Raw genomic sequence first — 21,417 nt, 5'->3', positions numbered from 1 at the left:
TAATCTGTATTCCTTTCTTACTGCATGTCTTCAGATATTTTGAGTTGTTAACTCTTAGCAAATATCCCCAATTGAAAGAATCTTCCCTCATGGTTTTGTTTGGAATTTGCAGGGCAAGAAAGTGTTTGAAAGAATGAACAGTCTGACGTTTAAGAAGTCAAAAGACATGAGAGCCAAACTTGAAGAAGCAATTTTGGGCAGCATAGGGGCAAGGCAGGAAATGGTCCGAAGAAGTAGAGGACAGCTGGGTAAGTAAAGGAGTCCTCTGTGCCACCCCTTTTTTTCCAAAAGCTGCTCCTCCCATCCCTAACAATTATTTGCACCCATCTGTGGTGTGGGATACAAAGAGGCCCTTAGGAAAGCTGTTTGCAGCATCCTTCCCTAGCTCTGCAAAATCTCTACACCTTTCCTAAATTGCAGACACTTTATTTGCTACTTGATTGGCTTTTTAAGTGAGATCACATCTCATTTATGGGGTGTTCTTGCCTTAGTTTTTTCCAGTGTAGCATCTTCTAGAGTGTCCTGTTCAAGGATCAGAGAGAAAAACAAACTGCCTGAAAAACAAACTTGCTCTGACAGCTCTGAAAATGCCTGGACATTTCTGCTGACTTAAGGAACCTTGAAGTAGCTGTAGTTGGGCTAACAGGCACCTTCTGGTGATTTCTAATGTTTGTAAAACCCAGTAATTTTTAGGAACACTCAAAATTCAGAGGGTGGCCCAGGGGTTAGGACAAGAATCAGAGCTGTGGTTTTGTCTCCTGCTCTGCCACACGAGCCTGTCCTTGTGGGCTAAGGTGGATAAGTAGTTTAGAGCCATAATTCAGGAATCGCTTCAGAGATGGGAACCTTTATTTTTTTCTTACTGTGGCCGGATTACTTTTATTACTTGAAATTCCCCTGCCCTTGCAGCAATGAGAACAAAAAATTGTCAGGTGGGAAAGGGGGGTCTTGGCACCACCTGGAGAACATTGCTGGGTGCCAGTCGAGGACAGCAGTGTTGGAATGCTGAGGGTTGGCACACTCAGGCTCCTTGTGCAGTCCAAGGAAGGGACTCCTCTCACCAGTGAGTGTCTCAGCTTTCTCTCTGTGTCTCATGCCACTCAGCAGTGACAGAATTAGGGCCATGTAAACATCCTGGGTGAGTGCCACAGAGCCTCAGGCTCTAGAAAATCATCTTTGTTGCCACCTGCCACTTGTGAGCAGATCTGGAGCTGCTGCTCGTGCAGCTGAAGTGAGCATCAGCTGACTGCTGTTGTTTTGCTGTTACCCTGCAGAGAGGAGCCCTTCTGGGAGTGCCTTTGGAAGTCAAGAGAATCTGAGATGGAGAAAGGATATGACTCACTGGCGGCAGAACACAGAGAAGCTTGACAAGTAACTCTGCCTTATCCTTCTGCTCTACCCCTGTGCCAGGCCTGTGAGAGCAGGGTCCCCCTCCCCACAGAAGGTCACTGCCAGCAGCCACTCAGCCCTTGTGCCAGCAGGTTTGAGCCCTCAGATGCACAGGGCTGACATTGCAAAAAACAAAAAGGCAAATAGCTTTTACTCCAACACTGCCCTCCCAACTCTTTGCCTTCCCACTGTCCCTTGCTTCCTCAGACTTCCAAATCAGATTTAAAGAGATTTATACAATCCATTACTGTCTTAAAACCCTGCCCTGAGCTGTAATTTAGAGGAAAGATCCATTAAGAGTTTCCACAGATAGCATTTATATCTCATGTCATATTTCCTTTATTCCATAAGAGCATTCTGGAGTTCTCAAAGCTCGCTTTCCTTTCCTGTCCTAATCCATCACTTTGATTGTTTTTCCACATGTGCTGTGCTTTTAGAAGCCACAAACCAGCCAGGTACTGTAGCATTGGTGTGCAGTTCTTATAAATTGCCATTTTGTACATCTGCAGACTCAATCATCACAGCGTTGTTTGTGATGCTTGGCAGAACTTCTCAGTGTGTGTGTGCAACTGACTGGAATGAGCTCTTTTGGCTTATTACACCCTTTTCCTTGAAAATTCCCTCTCTTGGCGTTGTTTAATCCAGAGGGCTCAGGAGTTGTGTTTGAGCTTTGCTGTGCACGTTTTCTGTCTCCTCAAATTGCAACCTGCAGTCTCCATCTCCCAGCAAAAGAATTGTTCCTTATCCTAGGGAGGCAACCTCAGCCCAAGTGAAGCTCTGAAGAAACTGAGGAATGAGGTCCTCAGACCCAGATGGAGATCAGGCCAAATTTTATCCTTGCAGACGTTGACTCTTCCTGGAGTAGAAAGCAATTCTTCACAGCCTTTAGTTGTTTTGTCCCACACACAAATGTAATTTCTCCTTATGACAAGTAATGGCTTTTTGTCCAAGGCTCCAGTCCTGTTGAGTCATTGGGAAAGCCAAATGACCAGGGTATTTCACCCTGCAGTGATGTAGATATAAATTTCAGAATCACACCAGATTAGAATTTGGCCTGAAAGACTCAGCAGTTCACTGCCAGCACTGGGTCTGAGTTCTGTCCTTCACAGAAGGACCTCAAGTTCACATTTAACAGCTGTGTAATTCCTTGATGGTCAAAGGATGGTGTTTTACCTCACAAAAATGAGCTGCTTAGATAAAACTGTCTAGAGCTGCTTTCTAACCCCTGTTTGCTGTGACTGGGTCTGCTGTGTCCTCTGTGTGTAGGTAGAGCCTGGCCCTTTGAAACCCCATAAACAAGACTTTTCACTCCAAGGGCTGTGCACAGCTTGCACCTGCTGTCTTTTTATGCAGATGGTATTATTTTATGTGGGGCCAGGTCCCAAAACTTTTGTCCTGGAGATGTTGGAGGTGTGAGCCAGCTCCCAGAGAATGTGGAGTGTGGCAGGGAAGGGCTGCTGCAATACAGCTCCAGGAGACAGATCGTTTTTCCCTCCTTCTGTGTGTTTTTCTGGGATTTTGATCACCCTCCTGCTGGGATTTAGCCTGGCACGAGTCTGTCAGAGATGGCACCTATGGCAGGGCAGGCCAGGGTTGGGCTCTTTGATTACATTCCTGGATCTCTGCCTAGTGCAGCTGGTGTCACTGGAAGGGGCTGATTGTCCTGAATTCCTGGAGCCACAAGTGTGAGTGGGTGTCTGGACTTTGCAAGGCTTTCCAGGAAAGTGAGTGCCTGGCATGGAACAGCGAAAACCTTGTCCTTTAACTGAGAGAGGAAGTTGTGCTTCAATGATGAAATGCAGTGTAGCTTGGAGAGATAAGATTGCAGCCTGGCAGGCTGCACTGTGCTGCTCCCAGTGGGAGTGCAGGTTCCCAGCTCGTGTAGCACCACCGTGTGTCCGCAGCATAAAGCCACATGTCCTGTTCCTGGTCGTGCTGTCGCATGCCTAACGATGCTGCTGAGCCACTTCGGGGTTGGACTGGGCTTCTAACCTGCTGTTGTGTTCCTGGGAGAGCAGTGAAGTGTCAGAGAGCAGTGTGAGCTCTCCAAGCATGATGAACGTGAAGCCTCTGTAAGTCTGTACTTGTAAAAAACTGAGTTTTCCTTCCTGTCCACTCAGGGGGTGCATTGAAATATCTTTGTGGTGTTGTCCAGTGATAAATATACAAACTGTAACTGGGATTTTCTTGCTCGTGAGAGAACATTTTTGACTGGAAAATATGTAGGTCTGTTCCTTAATCAGGAAGTAATTTTACTTCTTTGTTTCCTCTGATCAGGTCAAGGGCAGAGATAGAACACGAAGCACTCATCGATGGGAATCTTGCAACAGAAGCCAACCTGATAATTTTGGATACTCTAGAGATAGTTGTACAGGTGAGGCTGATAAGAAAATGGAGATGTAATGGAATTACAGTCACCTGGCCAGGCAGCACTTTGTTAAACAAAACTGCCTCAGTGCTGAGAGAGCTGTTCAGCTGCAGCAGGAAGGGGGTGATGCCTCTCCAAATCCCAGCCTGGAACAAAAAAAATCTGGTTTTATATACCAATACCTTCCTTCAGTCTTGAAATTGAGAATTTGAAGATTCTCCCTTCCTTGTAGTATAAGAAATAGTTATTCAGGAATGAACTGTAAAAATCTCCAAATCTTACCCTATCCCAAATAGTTCCTCCAGTTCTTCCCAAACCTGCCTCAAATCACTGAGTTCCAGGTCAGCCTCCTGGACCTGTACTCACTTTGTCCCCTGATTTCTGTACAGCTGAACCTGGGCACAGACTGGGAGCAGGCAGGACCATGCTTCCCAAATCCACCTCTGATCTGCAGAGACACCCAGGAATCCCAGGGATTGAATTTGTGCCTTAATAACCCAGCTAGAGCCCAGCTTTGGGCTTTCCCTCTAGCAGAACAATTTCCCCAAAAGTCAGAGCCTCGCTGAGGACAAAGAATTCCCAATTCCACCTGCTTTATCTGCGGATCAGGTGTTCCTCACAGCCTCAGAATGGGGCTGTTTGGCAGGCCCAGCTAAGGGGGTAATTTCCTCATGCAAAGGGCTTTTGTTCTGAGCTATTTGCTCTCTCCCACATGGACAGGGACATAGGAGGTTCATTTTTCTCATGGAGTCTTGGTTTCCCATTTTTCTCATGGAGTCTTGGTTTCCCTTTGCAGACCGTGTCCGTGACGGAGTCCAAGGAGAGCATCCTCGGCGGGGTGCTCAAAGTGCTGCTGCACAGCATGGCCTGCAACCAAAGTGCCCTTTACCTCCAGCACTGCTTTGCCACACAGAGAGCTTTGGTCTCAAAGGTGAATCCCCTGGGGGGGCAGAATTCCACCCTGAGCAGCACTGAGGGAGGAAGGCACTGTTTCTTCCTTTGTATGGGGTCACTTCCCCAAGCAATTACTATTTTGGGCAGTATGAATTTTCAGGCAGTGTAGCCTGGCCTGGTTTTCATGGGCATTTCCCTGCATTTCTGCATTTTGGGCTTGGCTGCACCAAAAGGTGCACCCTGGATGGGATGTGGGTTCCTGCTGGCTGGCACTGGGTGGGAAGAGGCATCTGCTCAGTGGGGAGCTCAAGGCACAGGTGGGGTTTAAGCTGGACAAATCTCACTTTAAATGGATTTATTTCCCAGTTTCTGTAGGTGTGCAGGGAGAAGCTCAAAGTTTTAAGCCTCAGATTTTGGGAGTGTTGTAAATCAGTGTGAGGGTGTAGATGTAGGAGCAAGCTGGAGGGGAAGGTAAAATGAGTTGCCTTCCAGTGCTGCCAGTTTTGCCTTGCTGTAAAGTGATTGAAATGAGCATCATTCCCCTCAAAAGAGAGGGGTTGGGCTCCCTCTAATTGCAGTGCAACCTCACTGCTGCCTGTTTGTCTGAGTGCTCATTCCTGCCTGTCCAAGCACTGATTTCCTCTCCTGCTGTTTTCCAGTTCCCTGAGCTGCTGTTTGAGGAGGAGACAGAGCAGTGTGCAGACCTGTGCCTGAGGCTCCTGAGGCACTGCAGCAGCAGCGTCAACACCATCAGGTCCCACGCCAGTGCCTCCCTGTACCTCCTCATGAGGCAGAACTTCGAGATTGGGAACGTGAGTCCTGCTGCTCTTCACTGGGTTATTGCAGATAACGGGGCTGGGGGCTGCTGGCTTTGGGTACAGTCCCCCACACCCTGGTTCTGGGCCTGGGGCTCTGAGGGGATTGACAGCAAAGATGATGGGATTCCAGATTTTAAGGCTTGACCAAACCAAAACCAACAGGGACCAAGGATGTTTTATGTGTGAGAGGAGACCAGCTACAAACAGACAACACTAATATTTTTGCAGGAGAACCTTTATCTGGAACTGAATAATCATCACATTGTGACGTCTGGCAGCACCAGGTTTATTCTAATCATTGCTCTGAGACAGCCTTTCTTGTAAAACTTCAGTTTTCATTATCAAGTCAGGAGGAGAGTGCCATGACCAAAGCACTGGTATTGCTCTGTCTCCAGGCTGCTGAAATAACATAATAACATCTATATTGCAGAACTTTGCCAGAGTGAAGATGCAGGTGACCATGTCCCTCTCATCCCTGGTGGGGACATCTCAGAACTTCAATGAAGAATTTCTGCGGCGTTCCCTCAAGACTATTCTGACATATGCTGAAGAAGATCTGGAACTCAGGGAGACAACGTTTCCTGACCAGGTAAAAGACATAAACCACAAGACAATTAATATGTACTTCATTAACAGGCTATGCCTAAACCTCCATCCAGAACTGGAATTTGCATGCATTCCCTGGAAAGGGTTTGGGTTTTGGTTTTTTTAGTCATCTAATCACATAAAACTCAGGTCTTTGATTAGTTCTGACAAGATGCAAACACACAAAGATTCAGAGTGACCGTTTTCCTCACGTAACAATGTGTAGCTCAGTTTTCCCATTGCCAGTTCTTCACAGCAGCTTATTTTTCCCAGGTCCAGGATTTGGTGTTCAACCTCCATATGATCCTGTCAGACACAGTTAAAATGAAGGAGCACCAGGAAGATCCAGAAATGCTGATTGACCTGATGTACAGGTAGAGTTGGCACTGCAGGGACAGGAGATGTCAGTGCTCCACGTGGGTTTGGGCTCAAATGCTGCACATTTGGGCACTTACAGGACTTGATTTTGGAGCAGTTTTGGGTCGTACTGCTGACAGAGCAATATATGCCTGTCTGTTGTGTTTGAATGTGGTGCTGAGAGGTTTTGTTAGGCAGCTTTTAAGCAGCTTATCTTGGATAAAAGTAGTTTTCATTCCCCAGCCATCCCTGGAAATCTCATCTTCCACCTGAGTAGGGAACTCTCCCTGCTTGCTTCAGGGAAAACTTGGGGGTCTTCCAGCACCTGCTTGCCCAAAAGGCTTTTTTACATACAACGGTGTCCATATGCAAAAGATATTCCAGAGCCAAGTGAAGCTCCCAAGTGCCAAATTTCATGGTGCTGTCTGCACAAATGGCCCTGAAGGCTTCTTAGTGGCCAGCAGAGGTTTTGTTGCAGGGAGCCAGGTGGGTGTGCTGTGATTGTGCCACACCTTTGGATTGCCATCAGTCTCAGTGAAACATGGGCTTTGGTCAGGAGCTTCAGCATCACCCACTGCTCACCCACCACATGGGTGACTTCCCATCTCAACAGCTTCTTGTCTCAGGAATTTCCACACAGCACCAAGGGGGGGTTGATGTTTAAGCAGAAGTGACTAAATACAGTGTGAAAAAGCCATGCTGAAGGGCTGTGCTGGTTCAGAAGGAAAGGCCATGGAATCACAGAGGTTTTCTCTCCCTTTAGGATTGCCAAGGGCTACCAGAATTCCCCTGACCTGCGGCTGACATGGCTGCAGAACATGGCTGGGAAACATTCCGAGAGGAGCAACCACGCCGAGTCTGCCCAGTGCCTGGTGCACTCTGCAGCCCTGGTGGCCGAGTACCTGAGCATGCTGGAGGACAGGAAATACCTCCCTGTGGGCTGTGTGACATTCCAGGTGGGCATCATCCTCTCTAAGGGGTTTTTGGGCTTTGCTACTGAGCTGCAAAGTGTTTCCATGTGCTGGGAGTTCTGTGCCTACATCCTCAGACCGTGCTCACTGTTTGTTGCATGAATGAAATGCTGCTCTGTGAGAAGAGAAATGTGTGTTTTATACAGATAGATGTATAAATAGATGTTTTTTATATATACACTACAAGAATTGCAATATTTTACACATATACTCTACAAAAATAGATATGTTTTTATATGCACTACGAAAATGGCAATATTTTACATATATACTCTATAAAAATAGCCATATTTTATGTGTATGCTCCACAAAAATAGAAAGCTATATTTTATATATGTACTCTACAAAAATAGAAAGCCACCTCTATAGGAAGTCCAGGATTTGACTGCAAATCAGCTTTCAAAGTATTGAAAGTGTTGAGTGTTGTTTGAATTGAGTAAATGTATTTTTATCTCTTGTATCTCCCCAGAACATATCTTCCAATGTTTTGGAAGAGTCAGCAGTTTCTGATGATGTTGTGTCCCCAGATGAAGAAGGAATCTGTTCTGGGAAGTATTTTACAGAAGCTGGTCTGGTGGGATTGCTGGAACAGGCTGCAGCATCTTTCTCCATGGTAGAAGACTTTCATTTCTTTACCTCCCTTCTCCAGCAACCTCACACTGCTGGGCAGTAGGAAGGAAAATGTTTTCTCTCTGAGTGTATAATTCTATTATAAATGCTTAATTTGCACAGAGCAATTGGAGTTTTAATTGTTTAAGACAGCCTGGTTTGCCCTCTGGAGTAAACCAAGGAAAAAGAGTGGATTAATTCCCACGACAGAACGTGAAGTGTCATTCAATGGGCTTAAGCACTAGCAGCAATAAATCCAGGGCAAAAACCTGGAATTCCTGCTAAGCCCCTCTGTGCAGTGACTGCCCACGGTGGGCTGGACCCACTCCATGAGAGAGATCCTGGGGATCTTCCCAAGTCCATCTCTTCTGGGCTGCCAGAAGTGGATGCAGAAGTCACAGGGGCTGAAGATGTGCTGAACAGAAAAAGCTGAAATGTGCATTTGAGCTTTTCTGTATTCGATTCCCATCAATTTGGTTAGGATCCTGTTAGACTGTTTTGCTCTTGTGCCTGTGTCCATCCAAAATATCCCAGGATTGGTTATGTTAATGATTCTAATTACTGACAGCAAGATGTAATGCACCAGGCTCTTGATTGCAGGGATAACTGAGGATTTTATTCCATTTATCTCTGGGTACATTTCAAGAAATGATGTGATTATCCCACAGTGGAGTCTCAGCCACCTTTTCATTTTGCAGTTTTATCATTTAAATGCTGTGTGTGTAATTCTGGCTGTTGAATTGATGGAGCAATCTGATGGGCCTTATTTTTGTAGGCTGGCATGTATGAAGCAGTTAATGAGGTTTACAAAGTCCTTATTCCTATTCATGAAGCCAACAGAGATGCCAAGAAGTTGTCTACTATTCATGGTAAACTGCAGGAAGCATTCAGCAAGATTGTTCACCAGGTAATGGTTTGAATTTTCAGCTGCAGGGTGAATTGTGAAGAAACTTCAAATGCTCAGTGCAAGGAAAATGAAAAACCATTATTCTCAGATTCCAGGAGAATTGTCAAATGGTGATCCACAGTAAACACAAGGATCATCAACAGTTTTTTTTCTGGAATTTAACATGAGAGAACATAATGTACCAAGATTTGTTATAACTTCAGAACTATCCAAGACTTCAAAATTCCAGTTTACCCTTTCAGATGTTCTTTTAAACTGTATTTTGCATGCTGGGAAAACCCACTGTACCTTGCCTTTAGCTTGGTAGGTAACATCCAGAAATGCTGGGGGGTTTATTTGTTCATGTGGTGGTTAAAGAATTGAAGGAACCTTTCCAAACTTGGATGGTGCAAAAGCCACCAGCTTAATTAAGGGCTGTGAGGGCCTGGCTGTGCTGGGCCAGAGGAGGCTGCTTTGGATGCATGATGACTTAGAACCATTGAAACCATTGCAGGCTTATTGCTGGTCATGTTTTGGCCTTTGAAACTTTTTTTTTTGGTTTCTGTGACATGCCCTTTTTACTTTTTATCACACAGAGTACTGGCTGGGAGGTAGGTAACTCCATCTTAGTTAGCAAAGAACACTAATTGAGTTTCCAGATGACTCACGCCAACGCTTGCCCACATGTGCTAGTTGTGGGTATTTCTGTTGCTGTCTGCTGTTTAAAACAATTCATTAACCAAAGAAATCCCAATAAACCATGGTTGTAGTAGGAATTTCTTCATAAGCAGCTGTAGGTAGTGCATGGATGCTGACGTGTTCCACTAATGAGGTTCTTTGGTGAATGAGCCACTGTATCATCACTAGTTTGTTTTTATAATTTGTTTATATTTCTTTCCATCAGCATTGACACAGAAAATCATCCCTCCATACCATATTTTCACCCCACCCACAGGGGTCGATTTAAGCACCAATGCTCAGAGGTACCAAACACAAACCTGGTTTGCTGCAGGTGCACCTTTGATCTCAGAGGAGAAACTGCTTCCTTCTGTTCTCAGTCAATTTATGTAGGGGTTTATCTGGCAGTAAAAGGACTCAGTTGTGTTAACTGGGGCCACTTTTGCTGCCTGGGTTTTTGAGGAGGCTGTGTGCTCACAGTTCTGCAACACACAGCACGAGAACCACGCTTTTGGATTAAAAATGGACAAAGCAATTGATTCATCTGCAGGGCCACTTTGACTCCAGCCCTAATCCAGTTGGCACAGTGGGTGCATGAGCATGGAGAAGTCTCAGAAAGCACTAAAATGCTCTGTGAATATGATGTTCTTTGTTTAGGCTTCATCTTTCCAGTTTATTTTTGCTTTTCTATGGATCAGGCAGCTCATTTTGGGCCATCTCCCTCCAGGTTTCCACCACACATTTACTGAACCGAGGCTGAGACAAAAAAAACCTTTGGTGTTGTGGGACATAATTTAGGCTGGTGATGTCTGAATGTCAGTTTCAATTCCAGCCTGGCAAAAAATGGAAATTGAGCAGCTTAAAATAAACCCTGACACTTCAGGGCTGGCCATAGAAGTCATCCCCTTGTCCCCATGGAAGGTCCAGGCAGACACAGCCCAGCAGACAGCCTGTGCTAGGTGTGGAAATTATGTAAATGTGTTCAAGCCAACAAGGCCTGTGAGCATCTATTTTATTATTCTGCCCCTAAATCGACCCCTGGAGAGACTCCTGCCATTGGTTATGATTCTAACACCACTTGGTCATGTTTTACTGCATGGTAAAAGACACCGTGGGTTCAGCTCTCGTCTGTCATCGTGCTCCTTCATTGCCACACTTTTTCTGACCTTTGTGCTTTGTAGCTTTCAGGTTTGTTGCATGTTTTGCCCTTTTTTATCCTGCCCTGATTTTAAATATTTTAATGGATGCTCACCCCTTTTTTTTTTTTTTTTTTTTTTTAATTTTAAAATTTATTTGCTGCCAATTTGCTGCTTGTTTGTTTTATGGAATTTCCCTAATTAAATACTTTCTGTTTTCTCCTCTATCGCCCTGGTTGCTGACCCTCCTCCCCACTCTTACTATTGTCTGTTGTGGTAAGTTCCTACTTGTGGAATTTTTTTTTCCCTTTCTCTGCCCCTTTTCCCCCCACCTCCCCTTTTTTGTTTTTTTTTTTTTTGTTTCGTTTTATTTTACACTGTGGATCCCCCAATTTCATTTTAGCAAAGAGCTATGCCAACAGCAGCACCCCCCTCATGACACAAGGAATGTTGTGTTGCCAACTACAAGCATTGCAGTGTCCTGGGTCTGGCACCAGAGCATTCCTGAGCTCTCCTTAAACACACCAACTGATGGGCTTTGTGTGCTTATTCATGGAATAAATGTTGAATTCATTCTAATTTTTTGCTTTCCAATTAGGAAAATTAAGAAAAAGTCTTTTCATACTGCACCATGAGAATTTAAAAACTCTTTTTAAGCTGTGCATGGGGAGGTTGCCAGTGGATAACAGGGCTCCAGGAGCTGATTCTTTCCCAAAAAATCAATATTGGAAGACTGTAGTAGTTGGCAACACGGCAAAGGACCTTGGATTAAAATTGAGCAGGAAAATAACAGTGCTAAGTTTGGTAAAGATGGGTTGGATTCTGCATTTTGAAGGAGTTGCTTTTGTTCCTGCATCCTTCAGGCAGCTGCTGCTCTCCTGGTGGAGGAAGCAATGATCCCTCTTGCACCTGATTTATCTTTTTTTTTCCCCCAAATCTTGTTGGCAAAGCTTTTTGTGTGCGTGCAAGAGATAACCCCAAAACTTTATTCCCAGCAATTTGAAAAGGTATTTACCATGCATAATAACAAATCATGAACCTTCATAAGTCATGGTGGCTGTTACCTGCTCTGCCAGTTGTGTGATGGCTATTCAGTGTTCACCTTCATTCTCTTCTCCTCCCAAAATCCTATTATTTTTTGATAAAATAATAGGAGATACGATGCTTTTAATAATTCCTCCCTCATATCTGCATTTTTAGCTCTTGCCAGAAACAAGACCACGGAGCATGAAATTATTTGTTCAGTTTTCCCTGCTGTGGCTGGGAAGTGGTTTGGTGTTGGCTGAGTTTGAGATCCCAGTACAGAGCCATCCCTATCCCTAATGCCAGGCATGGAGCTGATCCCAGGGAAGTGGCAGCTCCTGATTATCTCTGGGAGGCCAGGAATGGTCTGGAAGTGTTTCCCCCAAAGGGATTTGCTCCCATTCCCTCGCTTTCAGGGACAGATTCCCAGCATGAGTCACATCAGGGGCTGACAGTGCTCCTCACTGCTGCCTCTGGAATCTCTTTAACAGAGATTCAACATCTGGATTTACCAGGGAGAGCCAGAGCAGCATGGGGATGAGCTGGGAGCTGACCTCACACAGGGACAGGGAATCTCACCAGGCTTCCCTGGAGCTCTGCCACTCCTGGGGCTCCCCAGTGCTCCAAAACTCTTTATTTTATGCCTTTGGTACATGCCAGCAGGACTCCTCAGTGATTTTTTTGCTGATCAACAGACAGCATTCTCTTCCTCCCTTATCATTTTTACCCTGCCTGTAACAAGGGGCTGCCTGGGCAGGTGTCTGTGGCAAAAACTCATTTGTAGGGATCTGGTTCTGCAAATGCTTCCTACCCTGGAAACCCCTGGCCCAGGAGGAAGGAGAAAGCTCATTAATTAGAAATCAGTGTGTCCTCAACCACCCAGTGCCAGGCTTGGGGCAGGATCCCACAAACTTGCCCATGGAGCATGGCCAAGCCTCGTGCTGGCCCTGGGGAGCTGATCCATGTGGCAGCTCCCCCCAGGCACGCACGGAGTCATGGAATGGTTTGGGTTGGAAAATACCTTAAAGAGATCAGGTTCCAGCCCCACCTTCCACCAGGTGCTGCCTTGGGAAGGACTTTGAGAAAGGAGCCCTGGAGTCAGAACCTTCTGTCTGTGACAGTGAGCTGGAAGCTGGAAATGCTGGGTGTTGAGGGGTTTTAGTGTGGATAACGTTACCCAAAACTGTGGCTTTGAAAAGGTAGTGATGAGGAAAAAAGGGTTCAGTAGCTCAATCCTGCATGGATCCAGAGAGATGGGCACTGGGCAAAGACAGGGAGTCCAGGGAATGGCAACATCAGTAAAACAGCAGCAGCTCTGCAGCTGGAGTTCCCACCCTGGGAGGGCTCCTGGGATCCTGTGGTGTGCAGAAAGCCCTGGCAGTGGGGCTGGAAAAGAGCCCCTCTGCAGGAGGATTCCCAGAAGGACAGGCTCTAGAGCAGGCTCCTGGCAGCCTGGGCACAGCCAGGTGTTGCTTTTTTGGGATGAGGGCTGCTACTGACCCCAGGTGCCTTCAGGAGGGCAGAGTTCAGCTCTGAAGTGGAAGTTTTTGGCCCTCAGGTACCTCCAGGGGGATGCTCCAGACTTTCCTCCAGCCAGGAGATGCCAGTGGTTTTTGCAGTCTGGAGTTTACCTGAAGGATTTTTTTTATTTTAGTTTGGCTTATTTATCCTCTTTGCCTTCCATAGATCGTGTTCACCATCACCACAAGAGATCAGTTTTGCCATAGCAAAATACTAAAATAAAACCTGGCAGCCAGGACACCTGTAAGGGCTGTTTGAAGCCAAAACCTAACCCAGCTCAGGGACACTGTGTCCTTTACAGCATCACACTTTCTCATGAGAGTAAAGGTGAACATTTTGGAGTTTCTTGCTGAAAGGCATCCCTGGTTTGTGCATGCAGCGTGAGTTCTTTAACACAAGCAAGGTGTGTTTAATTTTTAAAGCATTTTTCTTCTCTCTCTCTCTCTCTCTTTTAATCAGATTTTCTCCGTTGCCTTTCCAGCAAAAAATCTTTCTTGTTTCTCTCCTTTTGTTGCGTTTCGGGGCCAAATTCACCACTGGCTCCCCTGGAAGCAGGTACATGGCACAGGATTGCATCTGCTTTCACCAGGAGTGACTTTGGCCCTCTCTCCTAGACAGTTCCTAGAGAGTGTAACACCTCCCAGCTGGAATGCTGGTTCAAAAGCACTTGTGTGTGTGTGTGTGACTGAACTGGACATTGACTTGGGCCCAACCCTGCAATTCCTGGAGGCTGGATTTGGGGGGAATCCATGCTGGGTGATCCCAGGGGTGTCTGACCCCTGCAGGGTCTCTGCAGAGGCTTTGGAGAGCCTCAGATAATGATCCCAACAAAGGGATTTGCCTTTGGCTGCCTCTCAGAGACATCTGATGCTTCTTAAGCTGAAAGAGAATAGATTTAGGTGGGATATTGGGAAGGAATTGTTCCCTGTGAGGGTGGGGAGTCTCAAGTTCCCAGCGCAGCTGTGGCTGCCCCTTGATCCCTGGAAATGTCCCAGGCCAGGTTGGACTGGGCTTGGAGCACCCTGGGATAGTGGGAGATGTCTCTGCCCATGGCAGGGGTGGCACTGGATGGGCTTTGAGGTCCCTCCCAACACAAACCATTCCATAATTCCACGATGGCACCTCCAGGCTCCTCCTGGGTTGGGAGAAGTCATTGCAGGTTTGGGCTAATGGTCGTAACTGATCCATAGAATTCCATGTTAGTTTATAATTCCATTGTGGTGTTTGCTGCTAAATGCATCCATGCTGAGTTCTAGGTGTGGTTTTTTTTTTTTTTTTTTTTGTCTTTCCCTTCTTTCTTTCTAATTTTTTTCCCTTGTTTTTTAATTTCTTTTAATTTTTTGCATAAATTCAGGAGCCTGCCTGCAGCCGTGCTTGAGGGTGTGCATGTCTCCACCCTGAAATAACCTCTTGTTTCTCCATCCCTAGGATGGAAAGAGGATGTTTGGCACCTACTTCCGAGTTGGTTTTTATGGAACTAAGTTTGGAGACCTGGATGAGCAAGAGTTTGTTTACAAGGAACCTGCAATAACCAAATTGGCTGAAATCTCCCATCGGCTGGAGGTGAGAGGGTTTCTCTGGAAGTTTAAGTGCTTCCCATCAGTTGTTTCACAGGAACAGCCCCTCAGAGAAGCAGTTTGGGTGTCTGAGAGCTGGGGCTGGTGTCCCCTGCCCTCCTGCTGGTGCCATCTCTGTGGGAGGAGAGGAATTCCCTGATCAGAGACTCTCCCTGAAAATCTGTGGTGTTCCCATTACCTTTTTCCTCCAGTAGGGTCTTCCCAAGGCATAGACTGAGTCTTTGTTAGTCTCTTCTTTATCTTCTGGTTTCTCCAAGATGTCCTTGTGGTCCATAAATTCTGCCTTCCAGAACAGTCCATCTGTCTGTCTCAGGCTTTGTTCATTGAAGCACAGCAGAGTGGGTTTATCAAAACTTAAAGCTTCATTAATTTTCCCAGGCTGTGCTCCCACAAAAGTAGGTTATGGCAATGTTTTTAAATGCTGGCAAAGGGTAATTTAAGAGTAATGCAGTATTTATAATTAATATATATATATAGGTTATGATTAAAACAATTAATTTAAATGTTAATGTAAATTATTACCTGAAATTTAAACATTCTATCATTTCCAATACCAGTGGGTCCCAAAATGACCCATTTTAGTTGCACACAGACACAAAACAAACCCAAATGCCTCGTTCAGAACAAAGGCACTGTTGGAAGGCTCTCCTGCTTTCCAGGGCTTGTTTTTTCCCATTGCCTCTGGAATGTGACTGTTGGAATTCTCCTGGGTTCAGCAGATCACATTCTGTCAAAGGCATGTGGAGCTTCACCTCCCTGAGTGTGCCTTTGCCCCCCAGCCCCCATCAGGGCTGCATTTGATGTTTTTTTCCTTTCTCCTTGGTTGTAGGGGTTTTATGGAGAACGGTTTGGGGAAGATGTGCTGGAAGTGATCAAGGACTCAAACCCTGTGGACAAATGTAAACTTGATCCCAACAAGGTAAGGACACAAGTGCAGCTGTGGAGGTAGAACAGGTAGAATGGCTGAAAATGCAGTGGGACAAATTCTCCCCTGAATTTCACCACGTGGGCGACAAAATCCACGTACTGAGCATCTTGTGACTGCTTGGGAGGAGAGTTTGGGAAAATCATTCCAGCAAGGGATGCAGAATTGACCATTCCCTTCCCTGCCCTGGTAGTGGTGGGTGGGAAGGGAGGAGGTGAAAGGACAGAGGCTGTGCTGGCCTTGCTCTGCTGGGTGCAAGGAAGGCGGGGCTGTGCCATTCCTGGGCTTTTGTGCAGCTGCAGCGTTTTGTCACCTCTGTGCCACATCCTTTAAGAGTAGCAGAAAGAGCAGGAGCAGGTCTGGGAAACAGGACTGTGGCTCAGGGCAGGGCAAGGAAGAGTTTAGATTGGATACTGGGGAGAAATCCACTGTGAGGTGGGCAGGCCCTGGCACAGGGTGCCCAGAGAAGCTGTGGCTGCCCCTGGATCCCTGGAAGTGTCCGAGGCCGGCTGGAGCAGCCTGGTTTAGGGGAAAGTGTCCCTGCCTGTGGTACAGATGGGCTGGATGGGCTTTAAGCTGCCTTCCACACAAACCATTGCATGATTCCATGATGTGAAAGGCATGAGAAGGGAAGGACAGCGAGCTGTGCTTTACCCACCTCACAAACTGGTGGCAGCACCTCGGTCCCTCCGCTGTGAGCGGGATTTTTGAAAGCAAAACCCAGCCCTAGTTTGTGCAGTGGTGTTGGGAGGACGCAGCTCCAGCTGGGCCAGTTCAGCTGAGGAGCACATTCCCTGCTGGCCCTGCAGGCCTACATCCAGATCACCTACGTGGAGCCCTACTTCGACACGTACGAGATGAAGGACAGGATCACCTACTTCGACAAGAACTACAACCTGCGGCGCTTCATGTACTGCACGCCCTTCACGCTGGACGGCCGCGCCCACGGCGACCTGCACGAGCAGTTCAAGCGCAAGACCATCCTCACCACCTCCCACGCCTTCCCCTACATCAAAACCAGGATCAACGTCATCCACAAGGAGGAGGTGAGGCTGGAGCTGGGTGGGAAACGGTGCCTGGCACTGCGGGAGGCTCCTTCAGCTCCCGTTCCAGCTTGCCCTAGGAGCTCCTTGGGACTTCTCCCCGTTGCTGTTCAACCCTAACTAAGCCCAGACTGGTTTAGGGATGTGGCTGCCCCACCACCTCCAGACCTGGTACATGCAGGGGTCCTTGGAGAGCTCTGCAGGCCGGGCTGGATTGGTGTTGGAGCAGCCTGGTCTAGGGAAGGTGTCCTGCCCATGGTGGGGTGGAATGGGATGAGCTTTAAGAGCCCTTCCCACCCAACCATTCCACGGTTCTGTGATAACGGAGGTTTGTTAATTTTCCAAGGGTGGGCAGGATCAGATGTGGTCACTGGGACGCTGTGAGCAGCGACCCAAAGGGACACGAGTGCTGCTCAGAAACATCTCAGACAGCTCTGGGTGCCCAGAAACACATCTAAAAATCAAACCTTTTATTGATGTCACCAAGCCAAGATGATGCATTTCTGAGATCCTCTTGGTATCCTCCACCCCTTAGTGGTGTCACCCTGTGGAATTTTTTGGGGTTTTTATTTGTTTGTTTGTTTGGTTTTGTTTTGTTTTGTTTTTTTGTTTCTTAAGGTTGGGATTAAATGTGTGAGATGCTATTTTTTTGTTTGGATTAAGATGTTTATTATTTCGTAATTTATATTATGGTTTTATAATTGTTTATAAATAGTTTATAATTGTTTATTATAGTTTTATAAATACTATGAATTTATAGTATTTTAATACATTAAAAATGGAGTTGTAGTTTTTAATATGTTTTTTTAAGGATAAATTGTTTAATTAAGGAATAATAAATATTATTATTTTTATTTTTCATTTCATACATTTGTAGTTTATCAGGTGGATTTTTAAAATTATATAATTAAATTTATGAAGAAGGATTAGTTTTTGTTTAAAAATTTTATTTTTTTTTAAATATATTAGATTTAAAAATTTTAAATTCTAAGTTTTTTTATAATGTGATGTTATATACTTTTAAAATTTACATATTTATAATCCTAGTTTTATTATTTAATTTTGGAAGCTTTTTTTATGGTTTTAGGTCAAATGCAGTGTTCTCTTGGGGGTTAGTGTCTAGTCAGCACAGAAAGTCTAAAATTCTCAGCATCCAGTGTTCCAGCACCACCCCACTGTGGTGTTCCTGGAGGTCTGTGCCTGGTTGCCAAGCTCAGCCATAACAAAAATCCTCTTCTGGCTTCTTGCTTAGATCATTTTGACCCCCATCGAAGTCGCCATCGAGGACATGCAGAAGAAAACCCAGGAATTGGCTTTTGCCACCCACCAAGACCCTGCAGACCCCAAGATGCTGCAGATGGTGCTGCAGGGATCAGTAGGTACCACAGTGAATCAGGTGAGGATCATTTCCCAGCTGGACTCTGCGAGTGCACAGCCTTGGGCCTTGTTTCTCAATCCCCTTGGAATTTTTTCCCTGTTTGGTCTGTGGGATGTGTTTAAGGTCACTTAAGGGTAGGTCTAGGCCAGCTGTGATTTTGCTGTTTGGGTAAGAGTCTTGAAAATGTGGAAAGAAACTGGGAAGGAACATCCCTCCCTCAGTTGCTGCTCCTTCCTGGCACTTGCAGTTGTTTCTGCCTGCTCCTCTTCCCTAAACTTTCCCTTTGTTAGCCAGGCTCTGCAGGATTGTGTCCTGCTGTGGATTTTTAACAAAATGGAGAGCAGTGGAGAAAAACTGAGGAAAAGCTGAAGGAGCCTGAGTAAAGCACAGTGCACAAGCTGGATAAAAATCAGCTGGAGTTCTGAGTGCTGGGTTGAGTTTGTGGTGCTGGCAAACACTCCCTGGCTTCCATCTGCATTGTTTAAACTTTGCCTCAGTTGTGAGTTGAGCAAACTTTGTCAGGAGTCCTTATAAAGGAAAACAAATGGAGAATCTGTGCAGTTTCTCACACTGTTTTCCAAAAGCAGAGTTTTAAATAAAACAAAGCAAGGCCTAAAGGAGACTCAGTTGTCACTGAGGTTGGTGATTTACACCAGATTTCCCAGCTGCAGCTCTTTAGGATGCTTTGTGTAAGGAAATGTTGTGTTTTGTGGATGTTTTCTGTGTGGCTGAACTTTCTCCAGTGATTGGATGTGACAGACAATTTCCAGAAGCTCACTGTGGTCCTTCTTCTCCTAAAGGGACCATTAGAAGTTGCACAAGTTTTCTTGTCTGAAATCCCCAACGATCCAAAGCTCTTCAGACACCACAACAAACTCCGCCTCTGCTTCAAGGACTTCACCAAAAGGTATGGAAAGGGTCCCCAGGGCACCTGCCAGGTGCAGTGGCTGCTGCCACCCCAGGCAGGGACACGTGCAGTGACCCAGGGCTGTCCTGGTGTCCCTCCACCTGCCCAGGTTCCATGTGCAGCTCATTCCTCACCTGCCCAGCCCTTCCCTGTTGGTGCTGCTGCTCCCTGGCTTCATGGCCCTTCATGGTCCTTTAGCAGGAAGGAATTGATCCCAGCTCAGCTGTGAAGAGTCCCAGAAATCACAACAGGCCAGAGCTCCCAGCCTGGCAGGGTCAGGAGGAACTGCTGGAGTGGCCAGGAGATGAAATTTCTTTCTGAAGTGAATTTCTCCAAGCAGAGTGGAGGGATGCTGGCACAATTCCCTGGAGAAATGTGCTGGCTGTTTTACTTTCCTTGAGTCATGCACACTGCAGGCTCAGCCCAGCATCTTTTACAGCACCAAGAAATTTAAAAAACCACCAAAATAATTGAAATGCTGTGAGCAAATAGATCCAGTGGAAGCATAGTTTTTCCTTGTGAAATAAATGGCTTTGCTGATACAGTTGTTTTCCTACCCTTTATTTAAATTACATCTTTGCAAGCAGAAGAGTTCTTGATGAACATCCCAGGCTGCTATTTATTAATCTCTCCTGATTCTATCCGTCTTTAAATCCTCTGGGACTGGAAGTGGCTCTGTGGAAATGAGTTTTCATTTCTCTTCAGAGAGGAAAGATGTAACTGGAGGCTAAATGACAATAAAAAAGGAGTTGTCACTCTGGAAATGGGAGATGTGACACCCTCTCCTTGCCCCCTGGACACCAGGTGGTTCAGCTGATCACCAAAAGACAAGACAAAGGATATTCCCTGTGATCCCAGAGGGACAGAGTGGCTGTTTTTGTACTATTGGATGAACAAACCTGTGGCCAGGGGCTCTTCCTGCGTGCCCAGCTCTCACAGGGTTTGTGTTGCAGGTGTGAGGATGCCCTGAGGAAGAACAAGAGCCTGATCGGGCCGGACCAGAAGGAATATCAGCGGGAGCTGGAGCGCAACTACCACCGGCTCAAGGAGGCTCTGCAGCCCCTGATCAACAGGAAGATCCCACAGCTCTACAAGGCAGTGCTGCCTGTCACGTGCCACAGGTGCATATTTGGGGTTCCTCTTGGGGCACAGGGTGTGAAACTGAGGGCTCTGAACTTCCCGGGATCCTGCGTCATCCGTTTGTTTAAGGCTCTCCTGGCTGAGCCCGTCCCTTTTCCCTTCTGTCCCTCCTGAGAGCACGTTCCCTTCCCAGCAGCTGTGGTAGGTGGTGTTTGCAACGTTCCTTCTGTTCCTCAGCTAGGACAGTTGGGGTTTTTTGTTTGTTTCCATCCTGCATCCCATTCTTTTTAGATGCAAAACCACCCTCAGCATGGCAGGAATTTATTCCCAATGAAACTGGGATGAGGCGCTCCAGGGGGGGAAAATTGTTGGTGCTGGAAGACCAGGAAGCTGGAGATTGGGTTTGTGTGAGACAGGACATAAAAATCCCTGTGGGAATCACAGGATCGCAGAAAGGTTTGGGTTGGAAAGGTCTTAAACACCATCCAGTCCCACCCCCTGCCATGGACACCTTGTGCCAGGGCAGGGTGCTCCAGGTGGTCTGGGAAAATTCCAGGTTTGGGGTGACCAAAACCTCCATGTGCAGGTCATGGCTGAGCAGGGGGATTTTGGGTACAGTCACTTTCCAGCCAGGCTGTGGCTCCCAGAACAGGCCAGGAGTGGTTCCCAGCAGGAATCTGTGACCCCTGTGAAGTTCCCTGGCAGCAGGGCAAGGCTGGATGTTCCTGGAGATGAACTCAGGGGGTTTCTGGCTGGGAGTGCTGCAGGAAGGTCCTTTCCCTCCCTTCCCAGCTTTGGGATGCTGGAGCTCTCCCCACCTCTGTGTCCCAGCTGTTCCCTGGCAAATTTTCCTGGCTGGCATGGTGGGAGTAGCAGAGTTTCCCTCCCTGCCCAGCCAGGAACCCTACAAATGCTTTTGGTGTGGTAATTATCATCTCATCTTCCTGTGCAGGGAGCCTCATACAGGTATGACATAAAATACCCTGAAAATCATAGAATATCCTGAGTTGGAAGGATCCCACAAGGATCACTGAGTCCAACTCCAAGTATTCCTGGCAAATTCCACTTCAGGGATGTGTTTGAAAGATCTAAATATGATTTCAGTTGTGCAGATGTTTGTGCTGCTTCTGTGCATACACAGGAATTAAACTTTCTGTCAGTGCTCTGGATGATCCCAGATACAAACCCAAACCCAATTCCTTGGAAAAGCAACGAATTTTAATGCCAGTGGACTTAATTTTTGTTGTAACCAGTTCTAGGAAATTCTGGAAA

General features: G+C 46.4%; 1 protein-coding gene across 11 annotated transcripts in view; it reads left to right on the top strand.

Annotated features, from left to right (window-relative positions):
- DOCK7 (dedicator of cytokinesis 7) overlaps positions 1-21,417 on the top strand; it is a 95,058-nt gene that overhangs the window by 73,016 nt on the left and 625 nt on the right. For 3 of the 11 annotated variants that reach the window (XM_053985250.1, XM_053985245.1, XM_053985248.1), the window contains 17 exons: positions 113-248; positions 1,275-1,371; positions 3,667-3,763; positions 4,554-4,688; positions 5,311-5,463; positions 5,900-6,058; positions 6,328-6,428; positions 7,175-7,367; positions 7,852-7,995; positions 8,767-8,898; positions 9,474-9,488; positions 14,673-14,798; positions 15,642-15,731; positions 16,547-16,783; positions 18,033-18,176; positions 18,959-19,065; positions 20,019-20,186. In XM_053985250.1, the coding sequence (XP_053841225.1) occupies positions 113-248; positions 1,275-1,371; positions 3,667-3,763; positions 4,554-4,688; positions 5,311-5,463; positions 5,900-6,058; positions 6,328-6,428; positions 7,175-7,367; positions 7,852-7,995; positions 8,767-8,898; positions 9,474-9,488; positions 14,673-14,798; positions 15,642-15,731; positions 16,547-16,783; positions 18,033-18,176; positions 18,959-19,065; positions 20,019-20,186 (2,234 nt within the window). Of the gene's footprint in view, positions 1-112; positions 249-1,274; positions 1,372-1,826; positions 1,845-3,666; positions 3,764-4,553; positions 4,689-5,310; positions 5,464-5,899; positions 6,059-6,327; positions 6,429-7,174; positions 7,368-7,851; positions 7,996-8,766; positions 8,899-9,473; positions 9,489-14,663; positions 14,799-15,641; positions 15,732-16,546; positions 16,784-18,032; positions 18,177-18,958; positions 19,066-20,018; positions 20,187-21,417 lie in introns of all 11 variants that reach the window. The other 8 variants (XM_053985251.1, XM_053985246.1, XM_053985249.1 and 5 more) reach the window with 5 other exon arrangements.

Source organism: Vidua macroura, chromosome 9 (assembly GCF_024509145.1).
Source record: "Vidua macroura isolate BioBank_ID:100142 chromosome 9, ASM2450914v1, whole genome shotgun sequence".
Classification (NCBI taxonomy): Eukaryota; Metazoa; Chordata; class Aves; order Passeriformes; family Viduidae; genus Vidua; species Vidua macroura.
Note: the sequence above shows the minus strand (reverse complement) of the source record. Positions and strands in the feature narration are given on the sequence as shown.